The 12,127-nt window shown below is 49.5% G+C and overlaps 4 protein-coding genes across 4 annotated transcripts; 2 read left to right on the top strand and 2 right to left on the bottom strand.

The window, feature by feature from the left end:
• Positions 1-33: 33 nt before the first annotated feature.
• Positions 34-5,261, bottom strand: F5147DRAFT_580088 (uncharacterized protein; the record flags this gene model as incomplete). Its single annotated transcript, XM_041431524.1, has 21 exons — positions 34-371; positions 426-570; positions 629-833; positions 896-1,002; positions 1,050-1,140; positions 1,190-1,342; positions 1,409-1,478; positions 1,533-1,638; positions 1,688-2,072; positions 2,131-2,315; positions 2,974-3,128; positions 3,213-3,357; positions 3,471-3,612; positions 3,665-3,771; positions 3,830-3,920; positions 3,980-4,160; positions 4,217-4,270; positions 4,320-4,432; positions 4,481-4,861; positions 4,911-5,072; positions 5,128-5,261. 21 exons carry the CDS (start codon positions 5,259-5,261, stop codon positions 34-36), a joined length of 3,450 nt encoding a protein of 1,149 aa, XP_041290713.1.
• A 756-nt stretch (positions 5,262-6,017) lies between these two features.
• F5147DRAFT_270127 (uncharacterized protein) lies at positions 6,018-8,206 on the top strand. The gene is made up of 3 exons (XM_041428952.1): positions 6,018-7,308; positions 7,361-7,937; positions 8,057-8,206. The coding sequence occupies exons 1-2, from the start codon at positions 6,366-6,368 to the stop codon at positions 7,870-7,872; spliced, it is 1,455 nt and encodes a 484-aa protein (XP_041290712.1). The 5' UTR covers positions 6,018-6,365; the 3' UTR covers positions 7,873-7,937; positions 8,057-8,206.
• On the top strand, positions 8,187-10,113 carry F5147DRAFT_704655 (uncharacterized protein). Its single transcript, XM_041437905.1, has 9 exons — positions 8,187-8,478; positions 8,523-8,688; positions 8,743-8,999; positions 9,050-9,227; positions 9,282-9,395; positions 9,444-9,566; positions 9,620-9,884; positions 9,934-9,972; positions 10,026-10,113. The coding sequence occupies exons 1-7, from the start codon at positions 8,281-8,283 to the stop codon at positions 9,814-9,816; spliced, it is 1,233 nt and encodes a 410-aa protein (XP_041290711.1). The 5' UTR covers positions 8,187-8,280; the 3' UTR covers positions 9,817-9,884; positions 9,934-9,972; positions 10,026-10,113.
• On the bottom strand, positions 10,092-10,903 carry F5147DRAFT_580188 (uncharacterized protein; the record flags this gene model as incomplete). Its single annotated transcript, XM_041431530.1, has 2 exons — positions 10,092-10,582; positions 10,636-10,903. The coding sequence occupies 2 exons, from the start codon at positions 10,901-10,903 to the stop codon at positions 10,092-10,094; spliced, it is 759 nt and encodes a 252-aa protein (XP_041290710.1).
• Positions 10,904-12,127: the final 1,224 nt, after the last annotated feature.

Below are 12,127 nucleotides of genomic sequence, written 5' to 3'. Positions count from 1 at the left end.
GTGAATCCTTCGTCGGATAGCTTGCAGCACTGACTAGGCTGCTTCGACCACTTGGTCGAATACTACAGCGGCTGGTGACCTATCCAATATCCGTGCATTAGTGTCATAGGTCAAAGGGGTGCGTTCCTTACCTTCGTTCAATCCCCTAAACGTTGCACGTGCATCAATATCACACCTTGGCGCAAGATCACGAGAGGCACTTACGTCTTCTTTCCAACAAAGTTGCGCCTGGAGTTCCGTCAGGCCAAACATGAGGATGATGGTAAACTCTTGGCGATAGAACTGCAGCCCAGCATAACCCCGTCGTGGGCTGATGGTGCGTGCCACTTTCGAGGTGTCCGCATGCACATTGCACAAGGTTGAGAACATGCCTGAGCCCCATGGGGATCAGCGATGCGCGGCATTTGGAAAGTATTCACACGCACCTGGTTCTAAATCTGTCCATCGTGGACTGGGGCTGTCACCTCTGTAGCATATGATCTCCGTGGTAATCATATTGCATGCAGAACGGTCTACTACCTCCGTAATGAAGCTCTTGCTGAACTCCTTCGTCTCAGATACAGCAGTGCCCTGCAATGTGCGTATCAGTGATTCCTCCTATGCATAACATGCGATAACAAGTCTTCACCTTTGTCAGAATTGCACTGAATGCATTAGGCAGGACGGTCCTGCCTGATGGGCGTGGGACGGCCATACTGGCACGCAGCTTGTGTTGAGGATCGTTCCTGTCGAATTGTGTCGCACAGCGTGTACCATACGTGAACTTGGCGACACGTGCAGAGACACGATGATCTAGGAAAAATGCTACGGCGCCATCCGCGACCGCCTTAGCCCTATAGATAGTCCAGCTCACTGGTCACCTTGGTGAGCTTCCTTCTGGAAAAGGACTACGCACGTGTGGCTGTCAGGCCGACAAAAATTGAGCCCCAGTGGTCTTAGATGGTTCTGTAGTTTCGTGAAGAGCCAATCGCTAGCTGCGAAACCACCGACGAGGAAAACGGTCTGAGGTTTATTCAGTTAAGTGGAACGGGCAAAGGAAAAGATCTAACGCTGATAGTTCGGGCTGCAGCATCGCGCTGCTCCTCGATAGCTCCGATTATAGCCGCTGCAGACGGCTCAAATAACGCTGCTACATCGGACCTGAGAGGAAATGAGGATATTTGGATCGATAGGCAATAGGTATTCTGACCCCATTAACTTCAACTGCCCAGATCTGATGTTGAAATTAGGGTCCTTGTCCCTGATCGTACCAAATTTGATATATGCCGGGTCGTCCTCGTTGCTAAATCGCTGCTTTGTTGTTGAGTCGAAAATGTTAGCCATATGAGTAATCATATCTTCGCTTCCGTACTGCGATGATCCACGGAGTTTCTCTGCAGCCCATAAGCAAATATACATACTTCAGGACAACCCTAAAAGAGTACCTCGGAGCATTGCCTTGGCCCTACGGCTCACGAAGATGGATCCTTGTAAGCGACCTAGGAAATTTTGTTAGAATAATCAACATGATTAGTTGTGTTGATCAGACTTACACTCTGCAGGTGCGATCTCCTCGAAGGATGGTACTGTTGTCATATGATATGCACTGACATCGATCGTTCCTCCACCAGCGTCGACAATAATCACGCCCTCGTCGCCCTGAAAATCCCGGTAAGCTCTTGCCTAGATAGCCCATTTCAAGTCTCACCTGAAACCCGTCGGCAGCGAGACCACTACCAAGGCAATAGTGAAGACTCGCCTCGCCCTCTGTGACGAGATGGATTCTTGTCCGGCCTTCTGGCGTATCGGGTACAAGCCCCGCCATGATCGCTGCATTGCGGATCTGCGTCTGTTGCGGCCCCTCCCATCCATTTGGGTGGCTAAGCACAAACTCGGTTGTGTGCTCGACAGAGCGTAGCATGTCTGCGCCGTTTGAATGCGACTCCTCGATGTACCTCCTAGCGCACTGATACAGGTAGTGCATGAAGTCAGCGAGGACTTGGACGGCAGTCTTGTTCTGCGGGAGGGCTGGGATGTCTTGGTCTGTGATATGAGAGGACGCCATGGTTCTAGGACGAAGATGAAGCTTCCACCTTTGTGCGAATGAAGGTTAGTAAACGATGCCAGGACTGGTGGATTGTGAAAACTAACCATTCCAGCTTCACCCATCCGTCATCTTCAATTTTCTCTTCGATATATTCTTGTGTTGCTTCGGCTCCTACGGCGCACACAGTACCATCTGGGTCGTAGCATATAATGGACGGTATTTTACAATCCCCTCCGACGTTTTCTTGGGATGGAAATCTGCGTCCGAGTAAGTAACTAATGGTGCAACCCTTTAAAAAACTATCGCACCTATTTACGCCTTGGATGACAGGAACTTGCCCAGGATCGAGGAAGCAGTAAGAGACACCACTAAATGTCGTCCCGACATCAAACGCGAAGACAAGTTTCCGACACGAGCCAGTAAATTCTTGTCGAGGTGGCATGTTTAGTTGCGTAAGATACGGCACATAGGTCACATCTATTATAAACAATCCTCGATGAGGTACACGAGGCGGCGTGACCCTCGTTCTCTCATCAGTCAATTAACACATGTTTTGTGGCAGGTATGATGGATTCAAGGTTTGATCGGCGCCGTCTGTAGGCACACAGGAGATGGAATACTTCTAGTATAACCCTCATGAATCTCGTATATCACATTGTGCAAAAGGTGAAATAAATGACATGCTTGGCAATTCGAAAGCAAACCCATAAATAGGAGCGTACAATTACAACCTCGAGAAGCCACGGGATTCTGCGGACTCACTGCACAGCACGAGAGTGAGGTGGCTCTACAGAACGACTAGGCTAGGCTTCTTCCTGCTCGTCGTCGTAAACTACTACTGCCGGAGTTCTGTGAATGGAAATCAGAATTATGAGAGGAAGATGTCAGGATGTGAACTTACCGTATTTCCTCCCCCTGAAATGCACAGGTTAAGCTAGCGATACCACCAGAAAACCGATGTGACTTACCCCATCTTGCCAGCCGATCATAGCCTTCAACTCTGTCAACCCGAAGAGAAGAATGACTTTGACCTCCATCGCATAATACGTGGAACCTTCGGCAGAGCGCTTGAGTGTTAGTTTCTCGGCAATTTTCGATGTGTCTGCGTGGACGGTGCATAACGTTGAGAATAAGCCTAGCTCATCCGATAAACATCAGTGTGATTGGTAACAATGTGTGCGACTACTTCGCTCCGTGTCCATCCAATCCGGTTTTGGGAGGAGGCCCCTGTACGACATGATGCCGACATCAACTTGGTTACATGCGGCTTGATTATACCGTCGGATAGCAAATGTCTCGCTGAACTCTTGCTGCTCAGAAACACGTGTTCCCTGCTGTGCCTAAGCAATGGGTCTTCCAAAGCAAGTCAAAAAAGAGTTACCTTGGTCAGTATGGATGAAAATGCACGAGGCAGAGCAAGAATTCCCGAGGCGCTTCGGAAAACTTCCTTTTGCCTGGCACGATGCTCCATATCGAATGGGTTAAATGGGACGCTACACTCTGTGCCGTATGTGAAACGAGCCACACGCGACGATACCAAATGATCGATGAAATATGACACAGCACCATCTGCAACAGCTTTATTGCTAAAGCGTCCGTAAGTGCACCCGAAGGTGTTTGTCAATTGTTGGCACTCACCAATGGTTGTCTGGTCGACTGAAGCTAATACTAAGCGACTGGAAGTACGCTTGCAACTTGGCGAACATCCAGTCGCTCGCAGCAAAGCCTCCGACGAAAAATACAAACTTCATGTGACACGCCGGTCAGCGCATTTTCCGATGAAGTACAGTAATGCCAACTTACTGTGATCGGAGTACCTGCGGCTTTCCTTTGGGTTTCGAAAGCTTCTATGATGCTGCTGATTGAGGGTTCAAAGAGTTTTGCTACGTCTTGTCTTTTTAGTAGCAACACGTTAGATATAGAGGGTACGAAAGAATAAACTACAAGACTTACCCGCTCAATTTAAGCTGACCGTTACGAATATCGCGCTGAGGATCTCTATCGCGGACAGTACCGAACTTGATATATGATGGGTCTTCCGGGTTGCGGAACCTAAGCTTGGTGGTACTGTCGAAGATGTCCGTCATTTGTTGGACTATATCTGGTGTACCGAAACGACTGCCGGATAGTTTTTCTGTGAAGTGAAATCAACAAGAGCGTAGCAGAGCTAACACAAGCATGCTGGCAAACCTTGAAGAAGATCATGAGCACGACGGGTCACGAATACAGAACCCTGGAGTCGACCTAAGGAGTGGAGAGTGAGATATAGCTCCAACAATCGCATGTCACTTACATTCTGCCGCAGCAACCTCCTCGATCAGCGTCGGGGATAAAGTCATCGAGTAAGCACTAAGATCGAGTGTCCCTCCTCCTGCATCGATAACGACAACGCCTTGACTAGCCGAGCTGTCATCATCTTCGCCCTCTTCAGGTGCAAGTATCGGTGTCTTCGACAATGCATCCGAGGCCAGGATATTAGCGACACAGTAATGCAAACTCGCTTCTCCTTCGGTCAGCAAATGGACACGTGCCATGCCATCTTCGGTGCTGGGAATGAGACCGCCAAGGACGGCAGCTAGCCTTATCTGCTTCTGCTGCGGGCCCTCCCAGCCGTTTGGATGTGTAAGGACAAATTCAATGCGGTTCTCGAGTGACCGCCAAAGATGAGATCCGCTTGGATGAGTCTCCTCGATATAGCTGCGTGCACAACGAAAAAGGTATTGCATGAAGTCGCCAAGCACCTCGACGGCATTTTTGCCTCGCGGAAGTGGTGGGATATCGTCGTCGGTGATATGGTTGGCAGCTAAATTCCTGGCCCGAAGATGCAATTTCCACCTAGATGTTTAGCGCGGTCAATTAAGTAAATACGAAGTCCAGTATTCACAAAACAAACCATTCGAGTTTTATCCATCCATCTTCCTCGGCCCTTTCGATGATATGTTCCTGTCGTGCTTCAGCGCCGATGGCACGGGCAGTTCCATTTGAATCGTAGTAGAGTATAGAGGGTATTTTCGAATTCCCTCCGCTGTGCTCTTGGGCTGGATATCTGATATTCGTGATGATCGGCAATAAAGCAGGTATGTTGTATTACGAAAACTGACCTGGTAACAGGCTCAATCTTTGGAACTTCTCCAGGATCAAGTATACAGTAGGAAATTGCACTGTATGTAGTGCCCACGTCGAAGGCAAGGACTAATTTGCGGACTGGTCCACGATAAGGCTGACGGGGAAGCATTTCTTGCGTAACTGGATGGATGTCGTGCGTCGCTCACATCGTCTTATACCTCATGGCAGAGGCCACATGGATAATTATCCGTTCACGACTTTCACCATCTCACCTACAACGTTTAACGGATGATAATCTAATATAGGGGTAGCAGGGTGTATTGTTCGTGTCGGTCTTGAGGTCTGATGCGAGTGATTTAGCGTGACTAAATCCTGATATGGGAAGTTCCTGAGTGTTCTAGATAGAAATAATATCAGACCAAAAATGAACGGACGATGGATGCCTCGAGGCCACCCCACAAGCCTAAGCAGATGGGTGCTTCAGTCACGATGCACAATGGGAACCTCCTTACGCCCCGTTCTGGTAATGAATATAGCGTCTTCTGTATGGAATTCATCAGTGAAAATTCCACGAATTGATGGGCTTACCGCGGTGATTGATATCACAGAATTGTATTTCGTTTCAGCTACTGGCGCTCCGGCGTCCCTTGTGTTTGCATGTTCCTTACCGGGAACTTCCAGCACGCGTGACCACACCGATGTGTTATGCAAGGCCTGCCATTGTTCCTTTTCTCTTGCCATATTCTTCCACCATTCATCCATTTTCCGGTCTAGTTCCATCAACCTATCACGCTGCTATAATAAATACGACAATTTCAGCTACCCATGCGGTATTTTACGAGTAGGCGAAGACACGTTTTAAATGACACCGCAACCGTACCAATCAAGATCTGACGAAGGACGGCCATATCACAAGACCATATCAGCGGTGTATAAAGGACGTAATACGCCCGGATTATCATGCGCCATGAATAATGCCGTCTAAATTAGTGCATAACACACTGCGGCCCAGGGGGTGCTAGTAGCAGCATGCTGCTGTGACAAAATATGACTGACCACAGCATAACTAAGGGACTGATGTGAAGACAAAATGACTACCGACACGCCTACATGCGGTCCGCAGTGTGATCTGTGAGGCGAGTTGGAACGCTACCGCAGCGTGCCTCCGACGCCGCCTTAATGGACGTCACGAGGCAGGAATGAACATGCTTCTACCACATGGCATAGCCCTTCAATATGTAGTGAACGTTTGTTACCTGCGACCAATATTACCATGAACCTGTCAACCTACGGGTTCTTACCATCTAAAGGCTTCACTGTGCCCATTACCCTTGTTAGCGCTAGCTTCCCATTCCTCATGTGTTGGTGGTTACGCCGACCTCGCGCGTTCTTTGTTTGGCTGAAATCTCTGCGTTTCTTCCGCGACACTAAGACGGAAGAACGACTGCTTGAGTGGAAGAAGAAATGGGAGGAAGAAGAGAAGAAGCGTATATCACTAGAGGACAGGCTGAAGAAACTTGAGCTGGAGCATCAAGTTTCAACCCAAGACAAGGGTGGCCTGAAAACGGAAAATATCCGGCTTACGACCATCCTGAAAAAAGCCAGCAAGGAAGCCGATGAAATTCAGGCCAGGTTACTACAAGAGCAGAACGAGAGAGAAAAGGTCCAGCAAGAACGCTCCAAGCTTCAAGACGCCAATCAAAAGCTGCAGCAAGATCTCAGTTCATACCAGCAGCAGTTATTGTTGCGAGAGAGCGAAAAAAAGGCCTTGAAAAACGAGCTGCAGGCCCTACAGATCAAGTTCAACGATCAAACCACACTTCTTAACGACCGTACACGGGAACTGCGGGGTGCACAGGCATTCTTGAGCACAGCCGACACTCTCTCAGGAGCGGAAGTCATCAGACTGGTAGATGAACTCAACCAAGAGATCATGCAGACGGCAGCTTTCATCTCGGACTCCTTCGATTTCGCTCGCAAGCCTGAACACAGAGACGAGATCAAGGAAGCCAGTGCGCGAACCGGTGAACTGATTGGACCTGCCATGACGTCACTCCTGGGCACCGTGCAGCACGGGGAAGACCCTCTCTTGATCCAGATCGCATTGCAGGCCGCCACAGTCGAGTTCTCTCGCTGGATCATAATGACCTGGGACTTTGACGGCTTACAGGCTGAGCAACCACTGGCAGAGATCTATGGTGACGTTCGGGAGACAGGTAAGGATTGATTTGTATCTAAAGAAGTGAACATACTGAAACGTCATGACAGAAAGCCAGGCAGTCAGCGGCCGATGGCGCGCTTTGACTCGATCCCATGCGCAGAAGGTTGCTCTGCAGGAGACGGACGTGCACTCAACAATGGTTGCACATATCAGCGACACCCTCGTGGTCGTGATGATTGCGGCTGGTTGCACCAAGAACTACGAAGATGTGTATCGCGACTTCACCATGAAGTTTGGCGAACGCGTGTCGAACATTGTCCGCATGGCAACAAGGCTTAACAGAGCCATGGGTGAGGAAGTCACATCGGCAGATCTCTGGCCTACCCATGCTGCGGCTGGTGAGAGGTTCGACACGGAATCGATGAAGGACTTTGACGAGGGGAGTGGGGCGCAATCCGGTGTGGTTTTGTGCACGACTGCGCTTGGTTTGCAGAGGTCAGAGAAGGTTGGAAACGGGGAAGGCGCAGAGAACAGGATGTTCACACTGGCGAAACCCAAGGTTGCGCTTGAAGCTATTGCAGATGGGATGGAGAGGGAGGCGGAGTTGTCGGGAGACTAATTTACTTCCAGGACTGTGTCACCACGTATTCTATTCGTTTGATTTTTGTTCGTCATTACTCTAAAGTATTCATGACCATTAACTATTTGATGTTTATTAACGCAGTGCGTGAGTGGTGAAGCTTTTGACGTACTGACTTTACTAATATCTTTGGGATCCGACGGGCCATCCCAGTTCGAGGCAGTCATTTTCTCGCTCCACAAACGACTCGAGCATGTACGCGGTTCACTGCCTTCAATGACGATGCCAGCAATTACGGCCAGTAAACTGTCAACTAGACAAAAGCCTTTAGTGGCAGACTGGCAGTGGAAGTTCAAAAGGTCGTGCTTATGAATCATTTCTCTTTGTCTTTCATAATCAGTCAGTTCATCCGACCGCGACTTAGGGGAGACTGCTACTCAGTACCGGATGGCAAAGAGTAAAACAGGACCCCCGTACACAGATCGCAATGCGGAATATGTCGTCGTCACCACCCCGTGGGGGATGAATCGCGTCCCCAGGAGTCGCGTCCCGGAGGACTCTAATAGGCTGGCAGCGTGGGTCCAACTTATCCTCCAGGACAAAGATATAGATGCGAAAGTTGAATGCATATTTGGTATGGGGACAGTGAGTGTACCAACCCGAGTCAGACTGTAATCTAATGACAGTAGAGAGATGAAGTCATTGTTCAACTTCCAAAGGGAACAGATATTCAGCCACTTCTTGGGGAGCATAAGTTGGTGATTATTTCAAAGAAGTGGGATGGGAATCCAAACGATGGTAGAGCATCCTGTTTCTTTGAATACAATTTTCGCAACAACGGTGACCCCAATAATCGTGAGTTTAGGCGTCTTGGTTTTACTTTGTTGCACGCCTAATCCAGACCTTTAGATAACTGGGCAGCAGAATATCCTCATGTTACTTCAAAGTTTGTACCTCCTGTAAAGTTGCCTTACCCGGAACCAGGCTGGGCTGAGCCCCCTCGCTCCATTCGCAGTCTTGTCCTTCCAATACCACCTAGACCACTACCTACCCCAGAAGCTGAGCCAACACCAATTCCTGTTCCAACAACAATCCCTGTCGCCGTATCTCAAGAAACAACACATCTACCTCATGTTCCTCCGCCCGCAGCACCTGCCAATATCACTGTAAGCTGTATGTGGTTAGAATTCACTATCCCTTTGTTAAATATCTATAGTCTGCATTCAGACCTTACGAGCCCCCTACGCAGCACCCTGCTCACGGAATATTCATCAACGAGGCAAATCAGCCAAGGAATCCTTCAGCGGAACGAGAAAGCAACCAGCCAACTCCAGCCGAAGGTAAACACGTTCCAGCCCAGAAATACATGAAAAAGCTAGATCCCTACCAGGAAGGTATGCTAACACCTCTTACACTCACATCTATGGCGTGTGTAACCTTTTTTGCAGAGGAAGACGCTCTGGCGTTCTTGCAAACATCTCCACCAGATTCTCAAAGTGACTCGAAGCCTGTTAAACTTGAACACGTCAAAACAGAACCGTCTGGAATGGGCTCTGACCCTGGTAAGCGACCAGTATTGGGACTACTTCCAATATATTTGACGCAGGCAGATTACCAGCCACCTCCTGAACTAATAGACGCGGTCAACAGTTTATTACAGAAGCAGAGCGAGGAACAGAAAGTTGTAGTCTGTGAAGGATCGAGCATGACCGCTGGACCCCCGCTAGGGCCTCGTACGTGAACCAGTCGTCGTGATACTGCGCAAAACGTAATTTGATGCATTTAGCAACTTCTTACCGGCCATCTGCAGAGCTCATGGATCCAGATGACAACCAAATGCTGGAGCAGAATCTCGACGAAAAGCCTTTCGCCAAGAACATCCCTGGGCAACTGCGAGACTCTCGGCAGAAGCCTTGTGCGTCATTACCAATCTTACTGGCGAGCCTACGTGACATTGCGTACCTCAGACTTTCGGCCATGTGAAATTAACGTTGCACATCAACAGAGCAAAGCTAGTGAAGACGAACAGAAGTTGGTTCTGGACCTACCACGTACGTTTTCGCCTCTCGTCCTCGATCATACTTTTAGACTTAAGTCCAGCGCAAAACAAGAGGAAAAATATGGACGGAAGACATCCAGGTATGTGATACAGCTTCTACGAAACAAAAGCCAGGATGAACATGCATGTACAGCGACGAAAAAGATCAAGGTGGAAGAGGCATAGAATCTCACATTGTACTTCCGAATGAAACTACCATTTACCCATCCATGCTATCAACCACTGTCTTCAGTGCGACTTTCGGCTTCAGTAAAAGCTTGTTATCCCACTGTTTTTCTCCTGATGGGGCCAACCTGGTCATCCGCTTCAGGCCAAGATCCGTCGTGCACAGCACCCGAACGCCTCCAGTAGCCGGGTGTCCGTCTACGTATGCGTCCTCCATCTGCTCTGCAGAATATGTGGTCTCGAAAGGCACTGTGACCGTTCTCAAGTCGGCAGACGTGATCTCCTCCATCACGATTTTTTTAAGCTGCAAGGCTTGTTTGAAGAGGAGTACAATCCTGTCACTTAACTTTTGTTCTACTGATGCGCGAAGTATGTCTGGTGCTACGGAGCACCCCGCAGCAAGCATGATGTTGGAGAAATGTCCCGCGAGTTGTGGTGTAAACAATGCGATGAGCTGGCTCTCTTCGTGATTGTGGGCGTATGCACTCGTGAGCGCCCGCCACCTCCCCGAAATCGCTTGTGCCTCTGGAATACAAGTGTCGTCATACACACTACTGCATGATGCTGTCCACACTCACCACCGCATTGTATTCTTTTGTATGTGCTGGCGAGCATTTTGTTGAGATCGTTGCTAGCCAGGGTCCATGAGCTAATCACGAACTCAAGGAATTGAACGAAGCACGATTGGAACGTGATTTGAATGAGAAGGGGATCATCTTTATGCTTCTTGGTGGCCAGGTAATGTGCGAGTGACTGCCCAAATATTCCTGTGACCGCTGCATAGGCATCCTCATCTCTTACCCCACCCGACTCGAATGAAAATGTATCCACCATCGATTCCGCCATGTAGGCGGCACTCTGGAGTACCTCGGCATTGAGCCTCTGCAGCAGGGAAATGACGTCGGCTCCCGAGGAGGCGTCGGCTGTGGTCAGGAAGCTCTGTGCGCCTTTCAGCTCGAAGGTACGGTCGTTGAGGAGGGTGTGCAGTTGTGCCTTTTGCTCTGACATGGCCTTTAGTTGGTTCGTTGCAGCGTCTAGAGCGTGCCTTGTTGACGTGAGCACGGATTCGGTCTCTTGGAGCTTGGCGTCGAGCGAGCGTGACATATTGGTAGATCCCTCCATCTCCTGTTGTAATCTATGATTTTCTGATTTTCTCTTGGTTAGCTCATCATGTAACTGTTGCTTTTCGGTCCTCGCTGTACGTAGGGCAGCCGTTAAGTTCCGGGTTATTTCTTCAGCATCTTTCCGCTCGCCAGCCAACTTCTCGTTCTGCCTTTTACACATTGCAAGTTGTTTCTTCAACCGCTCAACCTCCAGGCTTTGATTGTCTCGTTCAATCACCTGAGAGCTCATGCTGTGTGTAACAGAAGATGGCGAGGCTGGGGGTCGCTGAGAATAATCGTGCGTTGTGTCATACGAACGCAAGCGCCTTGTGCTTCTGGATTCTTCAGCATCTTGCAATGCCGGAGGGACTTTGAGGTTGCGTAAAGAGGATACGGCGGGAGATTGTGTGGGTCGGGACGAGCCTGCACCCGCCTGTGGTGGAGCCCTGATGTCATTCTCTAGTGCTCCAGCCTGCCAGTGTGGCGGAGCGCCTACTTCTTGTCTCACGGTCCGCTGGGTGGTTGGAGACGGTGAAACGTATGATGTCGTCCTTGTCCGTCGCGAGTATACTGTCTCATCCATACGCTCTGTCCTGGCCCTGCTCCTGGCTCTCGCTTCTTCGTCTGTGAGGTACGGATGCATATTTTGGACTGGTGCTTCCTGCTCAAACCTTGCTCTCTCTCTCCCCGCTGTGTCGTCTTGTGACCGGCGGCTATGACTCCCCGCGTATCTTGCTTCGGTTTGATAAGCTGTGTCCGTTTCAGGAGAAGGACCTTGCATGAAATTGCGCAAAGCAGGGAGTATGTTTATGCCTATGTGTTCAAACATTGGGTCGACCTGAGGCTTCAGAATGAATGGAGGACAGGTTGCCAGGTTTAACCCCGCGACCTAGATGATCGAAATATACAGCTCTCACGGGCATGTGTTATGCGCGTTTTCGAATATCAGACTATCGGTGAAATGATC

This window comes from Suillus discolor (assembly GCF_016758755.1).
Source record: "Suillus discolor strain FC423 chromosome Unknown F5147scaffold_42, whole genome shotgun sequence".
In the NCBI taxonomy this organism is placed as follows: domain Eukaryota; kingdom Fungi; phylum Basidiomycota; class Agaricomycetes; order Boletales; family Suillaceae; genus Suillus; species Suillus discolor.
This window is presented reverse-complemented; position numbering and strand designations above follow the sequence as displayed.

Coding starts and splice junctions, on each gene's coding strand:
- F5147DRAFT_270127 (XM_041428952.1), top strand. CDS start 6,366: ATGAACCTGTCAACCTACGGGTTCTTACCATCTAAAGGCTTCACTGTG. Junction 7,309..7,360: donor TGGTGACGTTCGGGAGACAG/GTAAGGATTGAT, acceptor ACGTCATGACAG/AAAGCCAGGCAGTCAGCGGC.
- F5147DRAFT_704655 (XM_041437905.1), top strand. CDS start 8,281: ATGGCAAAGAGTAAAACAGGACCCCCGTACACAGATCGCAATGCGGAA. Junction 8,689..8,742: donor CAACGGTGACCCCAATAATC/GTGAGTTTAGGC, acceptor CCAGACCTTTAG/ATAACTGGGCAGCAGAATAT. Junction 9,000..9,049: donor CAGCACCTGCCAATATCACT/GTAAGCTGTATG, acceptor AAATATCTATAG/TCTGCATTCAGACCTTACGA.